Source organism: Neopelma chrysocephalum, unplaced genomic scaffold (genome assembly GCF_003984885.1).
Source record: "Neopelma chrysocephalum unplaced genomic scaffold, ASM398488v2 Primary Assembly neopelma1_97222, whole genome shotgun sequence".
In the NCBI taxonomy this organism is placed as follows: Eukaryota; Metazoa; Chordata; class Aves; order Passeriformes; family Pipridae; genus Neopelma; species Neopelma chrysocephalum.
The window spans coordinates 1602428-1626384 of NW_020925863.1; the positions used below are offsets into that span (position 1 = coordinate 1602428).

The 23957-nt window shown below is 40.7% G+C and overlaps 1 protein-coding gene across 2 annotated transcripts in view; it reads left to right on the forward strand.

Annotated features, from left to right (window-relative positions):
• Nucleotides 1-5710: 5710 nt before the first annotated feature.
• The window catches only part of VAV3 (vav guanine nucleotide exchange factor 3), a 157767-nt gene continuing 139520 nt past the window's right edge, over nucleotides 5711-23957 (forward strand). For both annotated transcript variants that reach the window (XM_027671909.1, XM_027671910.1), the window contains exon 1: nucleotides 5711-5944. In XM_027671909.1, the coding sequence (XP_027527710.1) occupies nucleotides 5741-5944 (204 nt within the window). In that variant the 5' untranslated portion in view covers nucleotides 5711-5740. The remainder of the gene's footprint in view (nucleotides 5945-23957) is intronic.

A 23957-nucleotide genomic window follows, 5' to 3' on the forward strand; every position in this document is an offset into this window, starting at 1 on the left:
TCTGGATTTTTGGTTTTGTGTCCTGAATAGACTATGAGAACATAGAAAAGATGTTTTCCTTGCTTTAGGGCTTACTTTCTAGCCAATTTCTAGCTTTTCATGTCTTGGTTCTATGCACTTGAACACCTTGACTTCTCATAAAAATATTGCTTTTTGTCAGCTGAGACCACACAAATTATTTTTGTCAGCATCTCTTTTCTTTCTGTCTTGAGTGAAGGGGGAGTTTTTCTATCCTGTAACCCTGTCATCTGATCTGGTTTTGCATTAAAAGCATCATCAGACTGTTGAGAACAACCTGTGGAAAATGAGAAATGGAGATGAACAGGGGAAAGGGTGAATTGCTTAGAGGTATTAAAAATATTAATGAAAATTGAAGAGGACCTACTAAGGTGCGAGGAAGGTTATGATTTTATTTATTGTTTCAAGTTGTTTGGCTCCTTAAGAATTCTTTTTTGATACTTTAGTTAAAATACATAGAGTAGTACATGACAATTTCCTTTCTTTTGTCTGACCTTAAATGTTTTCCTTATCACAAATGCCGTGGCTGTCCGCTGGCAGGAGGAGAGCGGCTGCCTGAGCCTGCCTTCCCTTTTTGTTCAGCACAAACAGGTGGCACATCAGCAGCTTTCTCCTTTTGCATGAATGGTTTTTAGAAAGCTGAAACTTGGCCTTCTGGAATGCGAATATCCTCTTTTAGGAATTCAACATAGGATTCTGGACTCAGTAAAATGGGACAAATTTCTGTTGGCTTTTTCTTCTGAAAAGGACATTTCTGTCGGGGGGGTGAGCCAATGCCTTCTACTCTTAAAATGATTATTTGGTAGTTATTTGTTAGAGCTAGGCAGTCTGTTTGACTGCTTTAATGTACTATTTTGACATTGACTGGTCTGGGTGGATCTTCCCTTGCAGCATCATTGATTTTTCAAGTGTTCAAATGCATTTTACGTATTCAGGCAATTTTATACTAAAAAGAGTATCTTGGTGTTTGTTCTGCGTATTAGCATTTAGAATTCCTTTCATTTTATAGCCAGCTATACATTTATATATCATGTTGTCTGTCTGCATTTTTCAGGATTTTAATGAAAAGCAAATACTCAGCTCCACTCAGTTCCATACATTCTCTTAGCTTATTATTTCCATTTTATCATTTTGTCTTTTGTTTAGATTAATTTAGATTTCAAGTCACTTGTCTATGACTTCCTCCATGCTAACTTGACACAGTTATTTAAAGTAAAATATAATTCAGATGGGATTGTTATTTTAGAATTGATTTTTTAAGTCTATCTGATTTGTAATAACCTAAACAAATAATTAATAAGAATCACTGAAAAGTAGCACTGCTTTTTGACTTTCTGCCACAAAGTTCCCAAACTAATTCTGAAACTGGACCCTGTAGCTATAGGATACAGCCAGATGCATCTGGGAGATCTCAACCCATGTTGATGCTCATGTTCAGCAGCAGCAGACAGGAATAACTGAAGAATTCTGGTTGGCCTTCCTACTCTCATTTACCTTTACTGCAAGTTAAGCAGGCCACTTAGGAAATGCTGCACTCTGGCCACCTCCCTATTATTCCCATCCAGCCAAAAAGAGAGTGGCTCAAGGGAGGCTTTTGGCCAGGAGCTGTGGTGGCCTTATGTATTTCTGAACAGGAGCAAGATACAAATGGCCAAGGCACAAGACTGCATGTTCTCACTTGCAGACCATGTGGAACTCAATTTTCTGACTGGTATAACTGAGTGGGTGTAATTGGGACGTGCTGAGCATGAGCTCAGGGCTGGCTCAGCCAAGACTTCAGTGGGCCTTTGGTACCCATGAATGAGGGCAGTTCTTTGCTTGGCCTTACACTTCTTTCTGCCTGTAGCATTCAAAAATGTGCTCAAGAGCGATCGTCAGAAGGCAGGAAAACTTTCAGCACCGGAACTGATGAACCCATTGGTGATCAAGGGAGTAAGTGGGGAAAAAAAAGTGAGGAGTGATGCTCTTTGAGAAGAGATCCACCATTTTGTTGTCGTTGTTTGGCATCTCACACAAGCAGGGGTCTGTGCCTGGGGTTCATGGCCACTATTGTATCTGCAAGAGTAATTGAAAGAGGGAATTTATGTACATTTGTTGGTTTCTTCTTGTATTTAATCTGTTAATTTTCCCAAAACTGAGCAGTATAAGTAATTTAAATGTAGCAGGTGTGGTGACACCAGGAAGTAATTATTTCAGAAAGCTTGCAAATGTGCCCTTATAAAACAAATTGAGGTGGATTTTTTTGTTTGTTTGAAATAAAGCAACAAGAGTTGGAAAGTTGCCATCTTCATAGGATGCAGCATAAAATATGAGTAAAGAAAAAAATTTATGAAAAAACATGCAAAAGCTTGGGGTTTTTTGTGTGCCTTTTGGTGAACAATTCTCCTTCAGACCTGCTGTTCTTGTACTAGAGATTTCTTTTTTTGTATTTGTCACTGCTTTGAAAGTGGGAATGTATGTCTGGAATGTTTTCTTTATAGAAAATCAGAAGAAAAAACTGCTTCAGCAAATGGCTTATTGATGTGTTAATAAAAATGGAAGTATGTCATGTACATTGCACCTTTTCAGCAATCTAAGCTGAGATCTATCTGCTAGGACAACCTGTGATAGTGCAATTGGAGGAGATGGACTGAGATTACTTAAAATTGGCCCCCCTTTCAATCCAGATAGATCTGTGGACTATGAGGAGAACAACAGGATGGATATAGGACAAACTTCCAGTATGTCTTCAGCAACTGGTTCATTTAAAGTACTTTGTGTTTGAACTATAGAGTTTGTGGTTTTTTTGTTTGTTTGTTTTTTTAATCTAGTAATAGCAAAAAAAAAGGCAATGTAAAAGTAGCTTTTGAAGAGAAACAAATTTGAGAATTGAAGGAAAAGTTGAACCCCTTCCAATAAATGGCTGTGGACAATAGAGGAAGGTGAAGAAGGTTGTTAAGAGTACTCTGAGAGAAGGAAAGTGAATGTGCAAATATTCCTGGACCTCAGTAGCAGTTAGCCTTCTGCTCTAGCAAGATTGTGCTGACCATGACTTATGGCCATGAATCCATTTGTCCCTTCCCTTCTCTCAGCTATGTAACTTTTGTAGAGAGCTATTTTTCTGGAATTTGCATGGATATATGGATTATTCTCCATGTGGAAGAATGTCATTTGATTAAATTAGGTACAGCACAGAAACCAATGTATTTGAATGAAATTTGTTTCTTATATTGCACTGTAACAGTCTATGACTTAGAAACAATTTAAAACTTCAGTGTAGGTTTTTCAGATACTTAGAATTCCAACCACCACCTTTAAAGCATATGTGTTCTTTGGATGTTTGGATTAAGGAGTGTTGGATTGCTCCTATTAACCATGTAAAACAGATTAGACCCATTTGAGCAATTAGCCTGAAGTGTTTTTCTTGCTGTTTATGAATGCGAACAGGGCTCCTTTTTCTGTATCTCTGCAAAGGCATCCCAACTGTTTATGTTGCTTTCAGGGTGCTGTACCACCAGTCCTGGCTGGAGGCAGCTGAAGTGGGGATGTGGATAACGTAGTGCAGATGGTTTTCTGTTTCTTTTATCTGTTTTGTTTTTCTGCCTTCTGCATTTGCTTCAGCGTTATGGTTGTTGTCAGTCTGAGAGTGGATAGCTTGTGGGCACAACTGAATTCTTACTCACTTATCACTTCATATTTAACTTGTCACAGATAAAAATATGTTTCTATGAGGCAGTGTTTTACTGTATTCTTGATCAAACTGATGTTCATTTTGATGGATGATGATATCCAAATGATCACAGTGAAGACTGTTATTTTTCAGTCCCTTTTGATTTAAATTAGGAATTTAATTCTCTCTAATTCTGCCTGGTTGTAGGCAGTCTGATAGCATGTTTGCATTGCAAACTGCCCTCTCCTCCAGCTGCTCAGGCATAAAACAATCAAATATTGCTCTGGGTAGGCAGATGTACCTGTTACTGGTGAGTGAGCTTTGGGCTGAGGTGGTTAAACAGAGAATTCACATCTCCTGAGAAATGGGAGCTGCATGGCTCTGGCTGCCCAGGTAGCTGTGGAGCAGGAGGGACCTACAGGGAAGGAGGCACTGCTGAGGCAACTCAACCTGAAGTCACGTTCTCCCATGTAGGAGTTATTTTAAAGAGTTAAAGCTTAGCTGCACTAGCACCAATCCTTTGGAATAAAGATTCTTCTTCTGGTTGATGCAAACCTGCTTACTGCTAACTGGAGTTTGTATTTTGTTAAAGTGTCTTTGTGGTCTGACAGGCCAGGCCTGCACAGAGCAGCTTTGGGAGCTCCCTCTGTGCTGGTCAGACCTGGGAGCCTCTTTGTTTTGCCAGCCCAGCTAACATAAGCAAAGGTCTGAAAACCAAGCCAGGTGCTTGCAACTTTGTGCATCTTCGAGTGGAACCAAATGCCGTTCCCAGATGACCTGTGCCTTCTAATGAGGTGGTAAATCACACCTGTCTCATCCCATCACCTGCTGGGATGAGACAGGTGTTACAGATCATGGAGCTGGACCCTACATTTTGGGCCGTAATTTCCTTTGTCTTTTTGAGTGAATGCAACACAAAATGGTGAGTTGTACTGTGGCAAGTCCTGCAGGCCAGTGGTTAATACCACTGTCTGCTCAGGAAAATGCCTGGAATAGCAAACATACTGCCTGTTTAAAGAAATAAAAAAGTTAATCAGCATTTTAAGCTTAATGAAATGTGCAAATCACTTGCTAGGCCTCAGTTTCAGAAAGAAATTCCCAGAACTTCTGTATTAATTCTTTCAGAAATTATTAAAATCTGAGCTCAGACAGCAGTGTGAGGCTTTTAGCAGAGGAGATGTGAAAACCAGGGATAGTTGTGGACTATCTTGAATAACCATGTTAGTGTTTTGCACTTGGAGGCTTTCTCAGCCTGGACTGTTTTTTTTGTTTGTTTCCCCCCCTCCCCCCCCTATAAATTACACATTAGTAGTACTTTAAAAGGGTTCTCTGCTTAAAAAAAGAATAATATTTTAATAGAGGATAAAACCAGTTTTTGTATCCTTACAGTGAAATTAGGTTTGCAGGACTGCTTCAAAAATCGAAAGGAAATAATAGCTTTTGAGTTGTGGAGGATGTTGTCAACTATGGGTGTTCGTATTGTCTGGTTTTGGAGTTTGTCATCTGTAGTAACTTAAAATCACTTGCGGTTCTTTTATTTGAAGGTGCCTGAATGCTTGTTGGAAGCTATTACTTTTTTTTTTTTTAGCATTATTTAAAATGCAAATAAAATTGAAGTCAGTGGAAAATATTTTAGGGAGAAAACAATGCTATGCCATGATGTGCTCTATCATTTCTAGAAGTAGCTAAGAGTATGCTGCTTTTTGCTCGGTGAAAGGACAAAAGCCTGACAATAAGGCAGAACGTGCCATTACGCTGTTCGGACACCTGCCTGTCCCCGCTGCGCCTTGTGCCGCAGGTGCGCTGTTTATGCCATCAGCGGGCGGGCGGACGGGACGGGGACCTTCACGGACCGGCCCCGGAGCTGCGGGGCGAGCGCTGTCCGCGGCCGCGGTGCCCGAGGGGCCGCGGGCGGGGCAGGGGCGGGCGCGGGGCGCGGCGAGGGGCGGTGGGACCCGCCGGACCCGCCTCCCGGGGCGGTGCGGACACGGGGCGGGCCGGGCCGGCCGCGGCGGCGGCGGGAGGGCGCAGCAGGAGCCGCCGTGGCCGCAGCATCGCGGCGCGGTGGCGGGGATGGAGCCCTGGAAGCAGTGCGGGCAGTGGCTGATCAGCTGCAAGGTGCTGCCGCCCAACCACCGGGTGACCTGGGACACGGCCCAGGTCTTCGACCTGGCGCAGACGCTCCGCGACGGCGTCCTGCTCTGCCAGCTGCTCAACAACCTGCGCAGCCACTCCATCAACCTCAAGGAGATCAACCTGCGCCCCCAGATGTCCCAGGTACGGCCGCGCCCCTCGCGGGGTCTCCGCGTGCTTTGCCTGCGGCTCGTGGCGGCGCGGAGCGGGACCCACGGGATGCGGGAGCGGGATGCGGCCGCTGCCCGTCTCCAACGCGGAGCCTGCGCGCCCGCAGGGAGGTGAGCGCGGGTCGGACCCGGGGCAGCCCCCGCCGGGCGCCTTCTCCCTGCACAGGGTGGCCGCCCGGCCCGGGCTCGGCGCGTCCCGGGCGGTGGGACAGGGCTCAGCTGCAGCTCCGGGCTGGCAGCTCCCGAAGCCCCCGGGAGGGGTCACAGCCTGCGGCGGGAGACGGGTCGGGCGGGGCCCCCCGCGCCCCTCGCGTTGAGGTGTCCGTGCTAAGGAGAAGTTCCGGCAGTGCTCCCAGAGTCAGCACTTCAACATCTCTGTGTGCGTTCCTATTTCATGTGAGCAGGTTACAAATCAAATTGACCTCTTGCTTCTAGTTTTTCTGGCTGTACCTAGGTTTGTGATGGGTAGGGAGGGCGAAGGGACCGGAGCCTGGGAGGCGAGGGCGGCGGAGCACACTGGGCGGCGTGGCCGGGAGCGGAACCCGGCCGGAGCGGCAAAGGCTGGGCAGGGGCTGGGGGGAGCCGCGGGAGAAGCCCTGGTAGCGCCTGTCAGCTGCTCCTCCCAGCTTCTTGTGACCTATGGAGTTGAATGGCGAAGAGTGATTAATAATGAGAAATCGTGTTCTCGTTAGCTGGCCTTTTATTTCTGGCTTTTTAAGTTGATATTTTGTTGTTATTATTTAATAACTAAGTATAATTCCGTTTAAATGCGATTTTTAGTTCGGACTGATGTTTTGGTACTGCGCCTCAAAGTTGGTTTCAGGTATCAAGATAAGATTATATTAATAATTCAGGAAGAAACTCTATATATACATGACTTCCTGTCACTGCTTCGCTCCCACCTATGTCTCGGCGGAGACGGTGGCAGCCAAGGAGATGTTGTCTGCAAGGAAACTTACTTATGAACCTTTCATGTGTTTTAAAACATTGAGAAACGGATACACTGTAACATTTCAGCGTTATGGATCTGTTTTAGGTTTATAGAAATACAAATTGCCATTCACGTTTAGGATACTGACAAAAAGCAGTAGTAAATTACAGTGCTTTGTCTGTCTTTGTCCATGTTTACTTACAAACCCAGTTATTTTATTTCTTATTAATTCTTTCTTTTAGCAGCTATGTCTTACTACAAAGGGGATGTTTTCTGTAAGCCCACAGTGCAAAAAGGGAAAATGTATTTCAGATACTCAGAGTAAAAACTCCCAGACCCTTGCACTAGATGTGAACGGTACAAAGGTTGTCCCCGTGTACTTGAGAGCCCAAGTGCCTGCTTAAATGGCATATGCAGAGGCAATACTTTATCTGAGTGATGGAGCAACACAGAGGGTGGGCTCCTCCGAATGGAAGAAATCCAGATAAGTTTTCACTCTGCACAGTTAAAACCTGTGAGAGTTCTAGGACTTGCTAAACAGGAGCCTTGGTTTATATTTTCATTGTAGTTAGCCTGATTGCTTCCAAACTGACCTTTTTTCACTTTAGCTTGCAAAGCTATAAATACTTCATCTATGAACTGTTGGAAATGGTCTCCTGCCCTGCTTAGAGTGGATAAAAAGCATGGAAACAGATCCTCTCTTCTTCTTTTTTTTTTTTTTTAAATGAACTGTAAGGGTGTCCTCATGACATGACACAGTATTTTTGAGGTGGCTAACTCGTTGAATCAACTTCAATTAGAGACTAATGTTGCATGTCTGACAACTATTACTTAATTTTATTTTTGATGAATTAAAACCATGGTGGTCTCCTTCTGTCTACTAAAAATAAGTACCAAAATGCTATGCTGTCTTCTGTCTTAGAGTAGATTTGGGAATCAAGATTACTATTTATTTCTCTAAGTGTGCTTGAACTACAGATTATAATTGTAGATCTTGGTTTATAATGCATCTTTTGAACTTTGCATTTTGAGCTTTATAGATGTGCGGTGTAGCTTCTGGAATTGTTTCACGGCTACGACAGTTGCCTCCTTGTCTGTGTGTCTGCTCTGTGCCTGAGGAACCTGCACTCCATGGTGCTGTAGACTACTCTCTCCAGTGGTGCATTTCTCTGCCCTACACTGATTTCACCGTTTAACCAGGGGGAACTGTTGCTGGATCAAAACCTATAATGGATAACTCTATGCAGCATTAAATTTACTGGAAATGTTACCTTTGTGTTCTGTGAGTTCAGGATTTTGTGATTTTTAGTAAGGGTCTGTGGGGTTTATGAAAAGCTTCTTGGAGGACACTCTTTCTGATCACTCAGTGAAAATGTCAGTAATTGTTATTAAAAATGTAGGTTGAAATTCTGCAAGTTGCTTGCAGTTTGTGGGAAAGACCATAAAGAGCTCTTATGCAGAATTTATGCAGAAATCTCAGTGGCTTGGAGATTATTCAGTTGGTGAGATCTGCTTGGAGTTGAGCCCTGAATTGTGAGTTTTCTCAGAATACTACTTGTCAGTAAACTAATACTGACATCATAGTAAATTTGCATCATAAATTTGCTGCATCATAGGATCTTGGGGTCTTGTAGAAAAACTAGCTAACTCACCTGTTCCTTCTGGGGTAATGATTTATAGACACTGGAGGCATGGAGTGCCAGAGCAGAGTTGGCATTAGAATAGAAACTGTCTTGGCCACTGATTTTGCAGTCTGTCTGACCACGCTGCTGTGTCTGTACTGCCCAGTTGAGCTGTTTGAACTCAAGTGGCCCTTATCCATCATCTTCTAGAATTGAGATGCAGCTCCTGTACTCCCTGATCTGATGTTGTGTTCTGCCACTATGTCTAAGAATGGGTCATGGAATTCTTACTGCACAGCTCGTGCTCAATATAAACAGACAGAGAAGGGTAGGCTTGATGAATGGGCCTTGTTGAGGACAGACTCATTTTGGCCTTGTCTCTTACTGCTGTTGATGTTTGTTGGGCCTTTCTCTATGAACCGAGTTTTCATGTCTTAGGGGTTGTTGTAAATGCAGCAGCTCCAAAGAATGGGAAAGTGAGAGGTGCTGCCTCAGGCAGACCTGGGAGTAGGTGTCAGTTCTCTGTCATACGAGCAAGTCTCTTCTGTTTCCTTACATATTTATTTTTTCAGAATGAATGTGACAGATCACACAGTGATGCTCATCAGCTTTGCTCAGTGGACCTTGGTAATCCCTTACAAGCTATATGAAAAGTGTAGGGTGATTGTGACTGGTGCAGCTTCAAATGCTGCATTTTGGTGGAGCGTCATTCATTCAAACAGGAACACTGTTGCTTTGCTTTGTAAGCAGCCAGCTGCTGATGGCTCTTGGGGCAGGAATAGAAACTGAGACTGATGATGCTCAGCATTGCAACACAAACATGTGCTTGACCAAATGGCAGTAGGTATGTTTTCTTTTATGGGCTGGCTAGCACAGGGACCTGCATGCCTTTCTCCCACCGCCAGCCACGGACCATGTGTCATAGCTGTTCTCCTGGCTGGGCTTTTTTATGCATTTGAGAGCTGTGGATTCTTCCCCCCTACCTTTTTGGAGATAACAATACCTGTGCAAGAGGAATGTCTCGGTGGTTTTAGACTGCACAACACTGGGTTTAGAAGCTGTTTGAATGCTGGCTGTTTCCATTTACATTACTGTAAGTTTATGAAAATATGTATATTTGGTTAGTGGAAGTTGTCCTTTGAAGAACAGAAGCTGATTCAGTCAGTTATGCTTTCCAGAAAGTGAGCCTCAGATGTGAAAGTATAAACCTTGCATATATAAAGGATGAGCAGGATTGTTGCTTTGCCAGTGAACCTTTGTCCTCTGAGTTGCCAGTTCACTGCTGCCTGGCTCCTGTCTGAGAGGCTGGTGTGTCTTGGTGTGAGGTTGCCTGTGAAAATTGGGCTTTGTATGAGATTGGAAATTCAGGTTCAGGGACACACATGGCTGGGGTTTGTTTGTCATGTTCCCCCCCCCCCTTGAACAGAACAGGAAAGTGTTGGCTCTATTAAGAGCTCTTGTGTCAAGGCCCAAAACCACTTTGCTCTTTGAACTCTATGAGCTAGCACTTCAGTTGTTTCAACCTGTGCATGTGCCATCAAAAAAGGAGATTTAAGAAATGGATGAAATAATGTCTTTTGGCCTTTAAGTGTAGGGCAGTCTGCCTAATTCAGACTTGTGAGCTGGTGTTGTGAGAGTGGTTTTAGTGCAGGCACCAAGCACTAAACCTTGTAGCCACTGGGAATGGAGCTAGAAGAGGGAATGTGCTAAATGCATAGCAGAGATGTGACTGGTGTGCCAGTGTGTTGCAGGGTTTCCCCCGAATTGGAGCATCAATCCCTGGTGACAGTGAGAGGGAGGATGGAGCACTGTAGCTCAGCATCTGTGTCTTCTAGAGCTGTAGCCATTCACTTTCCTCAGTTGCTACCTCTTGGCTAATGTAGGCTGGTGAGAATAATAAAAATAGAAGTGATCCATAACAGAGAGTACTAATCCTAATGTTTAATCATAATCATACAAGAACTTAAGTAATTTATCACCAGAAATATGAAACCTAAATGAACAGATTATGATGGATTTGCAGAAGATGTCATCTGTTTAATGCTTATCTTTTATCTTTAATACTTTGCAAACTAGTTTTGAAATGGTTTTTGCAAGGCATTTAGTTAACTTGTGAGAGATTGCTAAACAGGAAAGCAGTGCTTAATGCAATATTGGCATGGGAGTTTACTAAAAGGGATGTTGACATGGACTAAATATTAAAAATAACTATTTCCTATTATTCTAATAAAAATAAACAAAATATTCCTCATTTAATATTAAAAGTTCAAATGTTTTCTAATTTTAGGGAGTTACTTTTTTTGGTGTGACCATGTAGTCCAAAGGAAGTTGATTATCTTTGTCATCCATGTAATATTTTGGTGTGACAACAGAGCTTTTGTACAGGAGTTTATTTTTCTTGGTTACAGTGGTACCAGGTAGTCTCAGGATGTGGGTGTGCCAAGCAAAACATACCTCTCCATTTCCTCTGGTCCTACCTTTGGCTTGGAGCTTCCGTGTCCCCGACAAATGATAACCCCGATCTCCTGCCCCTCGCTCCGTGCATGTGCATCCCACCTCTGTAAGCTTCCCACAGGTGGGGATGCTCCCCTGTGCTTTCCCCCATGCATGTATCTGTGCATTGATTCCCTCCCACTTCCCAGCATGTCAAACCTTGTGTGCCATGTGGCTCTGCAAAGGAGGAAACAGGAATAGTATCTTGACCCTGCATGTTACCTAAAGGAGAAAGATTAGGAGTCAATGGATGTGCTGACCTCTGTGCCTGAGGATGTGGTTTAGGATCTTAGGAGAGACCAGATGAGCTAAATAAGAAAATAAAAGGGATTTAGAATGGTTCTTGTGACCTTCCCCTGGAGCCACGGGATATCAGTAGTCTGTTTTCCTTTGGCAGAGAGATCTTTGAGAGAACTGGTGTGCAAAATAACTTGTGTTTTTTTTGCTGTGTGAGGTGCTAGGATGTACCCCAAAGATACATTTAGATAAGACAGTTTTTCTGAAACTGTAAAACTTCTTGGGCTTGAACAAGAGTTTAGAAAATGGTTCGATTTTTGTCAGTGTGTAGAAACAAGAAACGTGTTTAACCCCCCCCCCGCCATTTTCTTGAATTATTTGAAACTAACTGTGTATGTTCTCATAGACTTAAAAAAAATTCAGTTATTTAAAAAATATTTTCTAACTTTTCAAATTTTGTCAGTCTCTTTGCTTACTTGCTGGTACTTTGGTCCACTAAACATCTTCTTCACATTTAACTTAATTTCCATGATTCTTTATCTTTTGGCCAATAGAGTTTTGATTTATGTTATCTGTAAAAGGTATATTTATCCATATATATGATATGTGTACATATATATATCCTGTATGTGTTAGACTTGGTAAAATATATTGAACAAATATTGTTCAAAGCAAAACCTTAATATGACCTCTGTTTTGTTCTAAGAAAAGCAACTGATGAAAAATAGTGACCTAGTTTTCCTAGGTAGTTCTTCTTACCTTATGAAGATAGAGAAAATAGTGCTTGAAAACTGATGTAATGATTTTAATTGATCCACATTGATTCTTTTTGGTTGGAAGGGAAAACTGCAGTTGTACTGTATGGTAAAGCTTATTTTACATATTACGTTTATCATACAGTTATTAAATACAGCACACACATCTTGCCAAGAATTGTCTCAAATGTCTCCTCCTGCACAAAATATCAGTGTGCTGGCAGCTGTCTAAAGCATTATTAAAAAATATTCATACTGGTTTTTCACAGAGGCTATAGTGGATAGCCAGTAGTGGATAATTTAAATTAGTGTCTGTGTATGGCATGCTGCTGCTGTGTCATGTGGGAGAAGCCAAATTATTTTCTGAGCCTTGTCTGACAAAGGTGGGAGACCCATGATAGTGGCAAGTTGAAGGACTGCTTATGAAAAGAAACAAATAAATAAAAAGGGTTCAAGGAAGGAGAGATGCATATATAAGAAATAGGAGGACATAATCAAAAGAAACAAATATTAACTAGAGAGAATGGTCAGAAAAAGTTGGGAAGCTGGATTGAAGAGGGTATCAGCCAGCAAGACACTTCAGGTTTTTGAGATTTATCCTAAGATACATACAGAAAAGCAGTCTTGGCTATGCTGTGTTATTCTTTAATATAACAGATAATGGCACTATGTTAGAACATCCTTCCTTAGGCCTGTGAGTGCAGGAGGTGATTTTCCAGGCTGCAGCACCAGTGGGTTAGCATAATATAGTGGTACAGTTTGTGCACTGGTGAGAGAGAGGATCTTGGATTTCTCACATGCCTCCCTTTCCGCTCTCCTTTGAAGGTCAAAAGAGTTGATTAAATCATAGTTGTAAAGGAGGAAATACAGAGGGTAAGGAAAGAAAGGGCTGCAAGGTGAGAGAGAGGCAAGGCAGCTGCCAGGGGTGAGGGTGATGATCCTGCAGGGAGCGTGATGGTGCATCCATCCTGGCCGTGCCAACAGGGGCCTGGCACCTCCTGGCCCTGGCATAGCTGAGCCTGGGCTTCACTGGTGTGGGTGTTGGGGAGGAGGGTAACTGGGAGCAGCAGCTGGCAGGCTGGTGGGAGGCATGGGAAGGAAGGACTTTCAGAACACAGTTTGATATTGGTAAAATACAGGCAGGCAGGGAAAGAGACCCTTCTGCTGAAGTAACATTTGCTCCCTGACCAGCAGCTGACCCATGCAGGAATAGGACAAGTGCCTGTGGCTGCAAAGGAAACCTGCTGGAGTGTGCTCCCCTCCATGTGCCTTCCATGCCTGTTGCAGGCAGGGAAGTACTGGCTCGTGCCCTGCATTGTGTGGGTATCTCTGAGTACAGAGGAATATGTATTGTTTTATTAGATCACTGACAGTTTTATCTTCTTTAAATTTTACTTGATATAGAGGTGTCAGTTTTTGAACTTGTTCCCTCAATACTAAAATTATATCTATAGTTCTTTAAAAATCAAATTGAACAAAAACTCCCATCACAAACCTTTGATTTTTTTTTTTTTTGTTCTCCTTTCTGCTGCTCTGAAACAGCATTGCAGTGCTTCCATGTCATTCCATAATACTTCATAGCAATGTTCTGTACTACCTTACATTGTATTACTTCAATATTTCAAAAACTCTTTTTCACAGAGAAGTACAGATTGATGTGTACTTTGTCAAATTGGCTATTAATTTTTTTCCCCTGCACTTTCCAGTGTACTTGGCATTATCTGGAGCTACCTTTTCTTTCCTCTTATTTTGTTTTGACAAGCCATGTTTAAGACTTGAGGCATTGTGAATTACCAGCTGTTTGCTAAGACTTATGATGTGTAAAATGAAATCTGAACTGACATCTTTATAGTAAGGTTTTGAATTTTTATATGTAGGAGAAAGATGTTCCCTCAAAGCTCATTGAATGCTATTGGCTTCAGTTCACTACACTGTCAAGTGAGAACATATCTTTTGGAAAAATATCAGTCAATGACCCTTTCTTTCATCCTATATTAAACAACAATAGTGAATGTCTTGGTAACATGAAACACTGAAGGACTCTGAGTAGGATATTTGTTTCTTTGTATATTCAGAACATGAAACATTAGTCTCAAATTTCATAATATAGTGCTATTGTAGCAATTTGTATTAAAGCCACTCATGTACTATTTAAAATGTTCTTGCAGACCTATGGGTATTGTTCAGCTGTCTTATGTTACAATCCGAAATATTTTGGGCCTCTAAATTGCCTTTACTTTCAATCAGAATTTTATTTTATAATTGGTTAGTAGGTATTCAGTTCATCTCTCAGTACCTATTTTTTCACTATTCTATCCCTCTAAAAATCACTTGAAACTTATTTTAAATTATACAGAAAATACAGTATGATTGCCTTGCAGAAGCAAACAAAAAATATATATATATGACATTGTTGCTGTAATAAAATATTTTCTGAAAAAAACAGCAACAAAACCTCAGCCATCAAAGCAAAGCATTTTTAAAGCACATTTTTAACTGCTAATGCTTAGCAGGACAAGATGATTTGTATTTCCAAAATCCTTAGATATGCTCTTTAATCCTTGATACCATCAATTTTACGTATTTCTTTCTGAGTTATATAAGGGTATGTGCTGTACGGTCTGTAGTTAGGGTACTTTTTATCCTTGCTTGTTCCTTCATTCGCACTATTTCTGCAGGGAAAGCAGCCTTAGAATCAACTCAAACAATGATTAGAGCTTGGCCCCTAAAAATTCTGATTGTCAAAGCAGCCTCGCTTCACTGTTGGGTAGGAAATTTGATACATTAAAAAATGAATGTGTTATTTTGCCTGCCCACACTAAACTAATAGTGTAGTAACCACAGCATCATCTCAACTTGTGTAATTCCTTATGTCTTCCTTGCATGTTGGCAGTCAAGATTTAAATTATGCTTGCATGCTCCAATGATTGACTTCAGATTCTCATCAACTACTGCTTCATGTAGCTTTATATCAACTGATTAAAGGCCATGAGGGCCATGGTATTTTTCCCTCTGAATTCTTCAGGATCTATAAGTAAGTGTGTCTGATTCCAGCACAGAGATGGTTAAATGTAGATGGAGGACCACACCTTCCCTGCACTAATGTCCCCACAGATTTTGGGTGTCTGTGAATGGAGGTATGGTGATGACATAGTCCCACCATGTGAATTGTAACTCGAGGTGAACACTCATTAATCCTACTTATCTCTGTAGAATTTAGATCAAGCTTTGAATTTCTTTTTCCTGGAAAATAAGTAGAGTGTAGGAAACACTGGAGAGAATGTTCAAACTATTGCTGTTGCCTGCAGCATCTTTTACTCAAAAAAGAATGAGACTCCCTGAAGTGCCCTTGCAGGCTGCTGCCTTTGGGCTTATGGTCAGTTGATTTCTGATTGGTTGAAAAGGGGTTTCTGCCAAGGTTTTAAAACGTAACTTATATTGAGGCAGGTATTTTGAAAACTTCTTAATGCTACTTTGTGGCTCAAGTTTTCAATTTCACAGCAGTACCAGTTTTGCTATTTCATGAAGTCGTGTGAGGAAATAATTGTTTCACTTTCTCTTAGTGATTGACCCTCCATGTGCACAAAGTGATGCATGATTTCAGGTTGTATTGCATACCTTTCTGAATTGGCACGTGCTTGTTTTTAACTGTTGTTGAAAATTCCTGAGCTTTGATTTCCCACCCTCCTTTTACTTTTTTTTTTGGTGGATCTCACCTCGGGTTTTGAATGCTTGATATGAAATAATAGTTTTTGGGCGATACCTAGAGGGCTTGTTTGGGATGTGTGTGTGTTCTCTTAGGGCTGTTAAGTTCTAGGGGATTTTGAGAGTATTTTTGTATTAAAATCTTCAGTGGTCTTTACCAGGTGTTTATTGTCCTGAGGTTTTATGTCTTAAACAGGATTAACTTGAGCTATTTTGTTTTGAGTTCTGCCTGTCCTGATCTTCTTTTTATCCGTCACAAAGAAGTGCTTTGCCTTGATGTTAATCACTACAAGGAGTCATGAGAAAGTTATTCAGGGTCTGCTGTTCATTCGTTTTGCATTTGTGGCTGGCAGCACTGAATATGGTGATGCATCTTCTCTGTGGGTTATGCTGAGGACACTGGTTTCGCTGTAAGTGTGCTGAACAGATGGCAATCTTTGTAAAAGCTGAGGTTTGACTTCACATTTGTTGTTCTCAGTGATGCCTTCAAGCAGTGTTGTTGGTTAGAAGGATTGTGCCTCAGAAAGTGCCGGTAGCTACTGTCACTGTACTGTTGCAGGTTTTATGAAGCTTTAAGGAAGTGACACCTGTAATCCTATTGGAATGTCTCTATAGTTGTATCAGAGGGCTATAGTTCTCCCTTTCTGCTGAAGACCCTGGTAAACTGATTAGCTGAGATGAAAGGCTTTGCTGACTGGGATGGGTATGATTTGCATGTGAATGTGGACATGGTGATGGGAGAGGGTGCAGATGTGGAAATGGCAGAACCATGCTGGGTACAGGGTGGGCTGCTCCTCATGAGAAGCTCCTGAGCAGCAGACTGGAGCATATTTCAAATTTGTGTGTCTTCCTAGCTATAATTGCTCAGATTCATAGACCTCTGGGGAATCTGATTAATTTAAACTGTATGCATTCTCTTTTCTGAGAATGTAGGTTTTTGTAGCTTGTAAGCCCCATAGCGCATCACGTTATTTCAAGAGCACAAGCTCTAGCAATATTAATGTAATGTGGATTATTCTCTAGTGTTAAAAATACCTGATATGAAGTTAAAAGAAAATGATTTTTTAAAAGAGATTGCAAGTTATTTGCCATGACCAATGGGAGAAACATAAGAAAGCTAATTAAAAAACTCCTGAAACAAGAGGGGGAATGTATTTTGTAACATTCTCTTAGCACACCTCACTAGGAATAGGCCTGAGGAGTAAATTCTTACATCTGTAGTATTACAGTGGTTGTGAGTTCATAGGATCTCTGATTAGCAGCGAAGAAAGATCGAGATGTTCTTTTTTGGAGCAGAATTGGTGTTTTGGTGGAATTTCTCTGTGTAGGTTTTCTGACCGTAGTTGTCATATTAATTAAAGACTTGGTCTTTCTAGCTCAGAACTCACGTCTCGTTCCATGCAATGGGAGAGCAAGCATGGGGAATGGCTTTCTAAGTCTTAAAAATGTTTTTCCAAATTTGTGGCTCAACATGAGGACCACAATTATATTTTGCTAAATTCTTTAGGTTTGGGAATAACTGTATCTTTTAATTCCAGTGAGGAACAGTGATTTCATCTAATGTGTCTAATCTAAAATTTGTGGTTAAGCAGTTCAACAGGAAAATTAGTCCTCAAAATGTTTTGCAGCAATGCCATTCTTGGGAGATGTTCTTAAAACTATTTGGCAAAGAAATGTGGTAGTATTTAGCTTTTCCTGTTTAGTGCTGAATAGCTTTAGAGTTTGACCTCAAAATCCAGTGTTTCAATAAAGTAATGTTAAAGTTTAATGAACTTAAAATGCCTTTCATCTTGATTTGAAAGAGCAGCAGAATTTGAAATGTGAGGATTTCTGTTGGATATTTCATTTCCTGACAGGTCTGCTAGTGACAACCTTTTTTCAATTTTCCCTTGAAAATGTGTTTCTCACATTTCTCTACCTTTACTCAGGTGGCTCGGTCTTCTCTATCAGAAACTCAGACTGCTCTGTGATTAGTAAGAGATACTGCTCTGACAGGCCTGGGCTATTTTTTAAATTATTTTTTCTCTCTTCTTGTCTATAATTCTCACCCATTTTGACTCATCTCTGTTCTGCAACTTGTGCTCTCTCTTCTCAAACTGGACTTTATTACTTTCACCTTCTACATTTGCCTTCCCCCTCCCACTTGTATTTCCTTCTCTTGCCAGTGCATCTGTTTCCTCTTTCACTTCTTTCCTGATGCTCTTTCTTCCTTTCAACTGTTTGCCCTGCCCTGTTGGCTTCATCCCTCCACAGATTCTCTGAAATATGCTTCCTACATGGATAAGAACTCATCTCCTCCGGAAGCTGTTTCCTGCATGAGGGAGAGTGTTGGGCAGGAAGGCTCCAGTGGAAGTTACATTTTTAGGACCAGAGAACACAGGTTTCAAGGGACCAGATAGCTCTTGACCAATCAATCACATGTTGGGGTTTTAAGCCGCTTTTCAGCGACTACGTTTTAAATGGTGATTGTTTTTGCTTTTACCCATTACTTTAAAAACTTCTGCCTCCTTCTCGTTGCAGTCAGAGGTTTCCAGCATATATGAGGGTGTCCCCAGAATTGTTTTCCTTCTTTGCTCCAGATGGACTGGACAGAGAACTCTGGTGGGGAGTGATGAGGATAAAAGCTGGTGCTGGGAGTTTGCAGGGTGAATCAGACTGAAAAGTTGTTCTTTTCAAAAGCAGCATCACTTCATTCCTGCCCTTGCCACCAGCCTCTGGAGATTTGTGCCTCCACGGCAATGCTTAAGCAATATTATTCAGGGGCTGTGTCCTCAGGGAGCAGGTGGAGATGGGAATGGTAGTTATTTTTAACCACTTTTCAGATTGATTATCAGTGTTGCTTGCAAGGCAGAAATAGGCCAGTCCTACTAGCCAGCATGCTCATCCTGCAGCTCCCTCATGTTGGACATCAAACTCCATGTTTTCTGTTTCTTCCTCCAGTTAGCTCCACTGACTCTTCAGAGACTGATAGACATGATAACTGTATTTCTTCTTCTCAAGCTGGAGGTGATAAGACTATTTACATTCAAAGTGAAACAACCACTACACTGTATTGTGTACACTGGTATTGTGAGATGCAAGCATCTGCAACACTGTGGTGTCCCTGAGGGATTACCTTGATAGCTAATGGCAGCTGTAAACTGGTTAGATGTAAATATAAGAGTAACTCTGTCAGAGATTCCTTAAACTTTTTTTCATTTTATTCAAACGACAATTTTTCTTCAGGTTTCTGGAGTTTTGCTTGCTTGCTTTCTGTGGATATAGGCCTGATATAATTCATAGCACTTGCAGGCAGAGAAGGAGGTGATGTCCAGCTGGTTTATTCCACTTTTTAAACACTTTTATTCCACTTCAAAAACAGAAGTTTGTGGATGTGCTGTAAATGAAAGCTCAGTAGGGTCAAGGCATAAACAGTGAGTAACTGTTCTATAAATGTGCACCTCTTGTCCCCGTTTGTTCATGTTATTTCCATATATTGTGAGGATGAAGCAGTTCAATATTACGATTTAAGAGTTGTTTTTTAAAGGTTCTTATGGGACTAAATGAAAATTTTATCACACATTTCCTGATTTAATGGAGAACATATATTTGAAGAATAATTATTGTGATACTCATCCTACTATGCTGGCTGATTTTATGGTTTCATATGATTTGAAGTACGTAGAGCAGCTTTAGACTATTTGTTTCATGATGAAATACTGATGAGAACTTAACCGAGGTCAGTTTTTTTTTTTACTTCAGTGTTGGATCTTTCCTAACTTGAGAATAATTTTCCCCACGTACCTCTTCAGAATTGAAAGGAAGGAAGTGGCTTTTTATTAGTTTTCTATCATGAAGGTTTTCATTGTGAAGTCTAGTCTGCTCTTTTATGCTTCCTTCACTTTATTCACTGTTTATAGTTGTGAGAGTGATTTTTAACTAGGGAAAGTCCTTTAAAGTTTTTTTTTCTACTCTTAGTCATATTCTTTTCCAACCATTATCACATCTCTCTATTCACTTATTGACTGTTAATGTCCCAAGGGGAAAGTAAGCTGGAGATCTTGAATGGCTACAGATTCACTGGGAGGACACATGATGACCAAATAGTTTGTGTGGGTTTTTTTCATTTGTTTTTTTGGTCAACGTTAAAAAAAATATTTTGGTTATGTCTACTCCCTTGGTATTAATGATAACACACTGTTGGTTGCTTTAGGATGACTAAAACCTTCTTTGGAGTAGAAGTCTTCAACAATTAGAAGGAACAAATAAATGAATGGCAGATGTTTCCTTTTTTTTTTTTTCTCCTCACAGCTGGCTTTGAAATAGCCATGATTTTTATTTTTTTTTTTTTAAACTTGAAGTTTTTAAAACAGGAGTCATTGACAAAAAGAAATTATTTCCATACTGTTGTGTTAGGAGGTTCTTGAATTTTCTGTGCATATTCTTCAGTGTCCTCTATTCTGTTCAAGAAATTACCACATTTAGCAGACAGTAACTTGACTTGTTTTGACAGACATGGAGATGGGACAGTTTAATTTTTGCTACCTCTCTGCAGCTGTCAAAAAAATTATTCAGGAATACCCTTGAGTGGCAAGGCATAGTGGTATAAAAAGGCAATGTCATTTGAGCCAGAGGATCTAAGACTTATTTTCTACTCCAGCTCTCTGTTGACATTGCAGGATTGACCTCAAATATATTATTTTCAGTCTACTTTTTAGTAGCAGTCATGCTAATGGACCTCCCTTTAAAATATGCTTTGAACTTATCTCGGAGGTTTTAAAAGTTTAAAATCTGTTGAGGTTGAAACTGTTTCCTGCTGGTTAGATCTACTGATTTACAAAAATGAAGTAAAAACTATTGTTATGTTTATCACTTATTCCTTATGTAGGCTGATAAGTATTACCCCTAATATCCAATTGATGTTTTTGCTTGTTTTTTACTTAAAAAATAAAACCCACGTAGAGAAGTTGCATCTCTTAACTCTGGTGTTGCTGTCATAGGTGGATAGAATGTGGACAGGTTATTGCCCCCTGCCATCCTTAGGGAGTAATTTTCTCTGTGAGTTACAGAGATCAGACTTCTACAAACTGTAGTTTGTGTTGCTTATTGATGGCAGGGTGTACACTTAACAGGCTTTAGCAGATGTCTGGATAACTTGTGTCTCAGGTCAGAACTGCTGCCCCTTTCTGCCCTGGGGAGACTGTTGAAGCCGGTGGGAAAACTTGAGCAGAGTGGCTGTGGGAGAGCTTGCCTAGGATTTGTATGGAGATGCTCGACTCCTGGTGGGGTGGCCTCTCTCTGGTAGCGGATCTGCACACAGGTTTTGGTGGACCTGTGAGTCACGTTCAGAGGGTCAGTCGCTTTGGTCAGCCGTGGGTGGCACAGCTGTTTGCAGCCGCGGAACAATGAGTCACAAACTCGTGAGTTTCCAGTCCTTGGTAAAGAAAATACCCCCTGTAGCTGCTTTTGTGTTTTCATTTAGAAATAAAAGAGCAGTGCAAGAGATAAATAATTAGGCTGACTGGGTCAAGTACTTATTATATAATGACTTCTTTCTTTTTAGGAACACATATTGAGAAGTAGCATATTATTGTCACAAAGAGAAAAGTGCTAGTTCCTGAAAAAAGCAAACAGGATCTGAATACAAATATTTCCTGAATAATAGAGCCAGAAAACTAGTTGCAAGGGTCTATTCTAATTGTTATGCCCAATTACTCTCCTGTCCTTGTTTCACATAACCTCACTTATTCTGATCCATTAAAAGACCATTGCTCAATAATTTTTCTGTCTAGTTTTCACACTCTATTATCATCTTTCAACAAATCAAACAAGTCTGTCTTTTGCTACAGGCACTCCATGCTGCTATTCTGCTTATCTGACTGAAAGCCAAGAATCAACCTTGCAGTACTGTTGTGTCCATTTGTCTGAAAATCACTATTGTTACTTCTGTGCTGAGAACCATCTCCACAGAGAGGCAGAGGAAGATCTGTCATTGTTATAAATTCCCAATTACAAATTGCATATATATTGATTTTGTTATTCTTTCTAATCTCCACCTGCTTTGTTGTCTCAATAAGCTTTTATGTCTTTTAGAAGATAGTAACTAATCCAGGATCATATTGTGTTTCATTTAGATTTTGTTTTATTTGGCTGAATAGTCTGTGGAACAAAACAATAGTGAACAAAAGCAGATATAAAACTAGGCTTCCTAGACAGAATTTGGGCTTCTTAGATATTCTTACAGCTTAGCTTCCGTGTTTGCATTCAATATGTTATTTAAAAAACACCTAAGGACTCATTTGTGTTAAAGTGATGTTCTGTTAGGCAATTAGTAAGCTGATGCCTGTTCAGAGGTCTGGAAATATGTTATAGCAGCTGCTTGTATTGCTTTTGAATGTGTTCTTTTGTATAATAGGTTTAAAAAAATATTTGCCTACAGCTTGCAGGCAGATGCTTTCACTGTCCCTATGTTAGGTTGCTGTGTTTTCCTTTATGTGTGCATCAGTGCTAAAACCAGTAATGGGTTACTGCTCATGTAGAAATTTTTAGCCATGACAAGAGTGACTGTTGATTTTTATGTAGATTCGTGCAAATAGCCAGTGTCTTGCTACGATATTGGAGTGCCATTTTAAACTTAATGTTGTTGATGATCCTACATTTAAGACAATAGGGATGTATTTGTAAAACCAACTTAAATTCTGTGTCGTACTATCATACACTGCTGCGAAATCACTAAATATTTGATTTGTTCTACATGTATGACCACCTTAGATTTTAATAGGATTAATTTTATGAATAAAACAGGTAGGATCCAGCTCTCTTCACTAAGTTCAGAAGACTATCAGAGCACTGCATGAGGACTTCCTAAGATAGCAGTTCTCAGGTCCTCTTGGTAGAATGTTTCTGGCACTGATGTGTATATTATTTGTAAATTTAAAAGACATGAAAATATGAGCATGAAACTAACAGTAATCAGTTACACAGCCCTTCTTTCAGGGTTGAGGAATACCTTTTACAGGTGTGTTTAAGAGTGGTTCAAGAAATTTGCTTTTAATGAGGTCACCAATATATATGTAGTGTTGTAAGTCAGTAGCATAAAGACTGGGATGAGTTCTTTACTTTAAATTGATCCTTAACACAGTTCATCACCTATGGGCACTTGGAATAATGTGCCCAAAATCAAAGCACATTGTACTCTCGTAATTGGAATTATTGCTTTGGTAGAATGTTCTGTAGTTTTTTTCCCAAGGTGGTCATGTAGCAAGAGAGTGAAAATATCTGCTGGCAAGATAATTGTACCTGACAAGGTATTGGAGGCAGAGTTCCCGGGGTGGTTATTGAAGGGGGGCTCTTGTGTGCATGACACCTCATTCTGCCCCCTCCTCTGAACAGCTGCTGCTGGGCTTCATCAGCACCCTCAATTCCTGTAGTCTATGTTGCAGGAACTGCCAATATACAATAAAAAGAAAGCATCTGCCGGCCTGCTGGTTGCCTTTTACACTGCTGAAGGATTTAATTATTATGGGAACTGAGACAGTGCACTGGAGGCTGTGTGGAGGTGTTGCTCTGCATCTTGGGCTTCATGCTGCTCTCTTTTTGAAAAGGCAGCTTTTGTGTGTGCTTTTGTAGGATCTCCCATGTTAAAAGACCAGGTCTTTTAACAATTATGTTGAGTTCTTTACTAAACCTGCCTTCATGCTGGTTATAATGAGCTGTTTGAAACAGCCATCTATGTTATGGTAACTGAAGAATAGTTTTCTTAATTGAATTGTAGAAAAATATGATATTAGTATCTTAAGACTCAGCATGTGGTATGGTACAGTAATGCAGACTTCTCACTGGTGCCCACATACTCAATTTAAAACCCTGATTGTACTGCATCAAATTACTCAGCAGACTAAGAGTCCAGATAATGCTAAATTATACTCTGCTGCTCAGCTTTCAAAGTATTTGTTTTATTCAGAATTTGATTGTTTTAGGCTATCTAATAAATACTGACAGTTGCTCTAGGATTCTAATTTTTTTTCTTCTTTTCATAAGTATCCTTCATTCTTATGAGACCGTGCTCATGATTGTTTTACTTTGTGAGATGGCAAATGGATATCCTTTGAAATAGTTTTGGACTGTTCCTTGGTGTACTTCAACTGTTACTGTTGGGCAGGGTATCAGTATGATTTAGCTGTGGCATGAAATGGGCCACATATAGAGGTGACAGTTGAATTTCCATGAGCATTCACTCGCCTCTATTGAGGTGATCACAGCTGT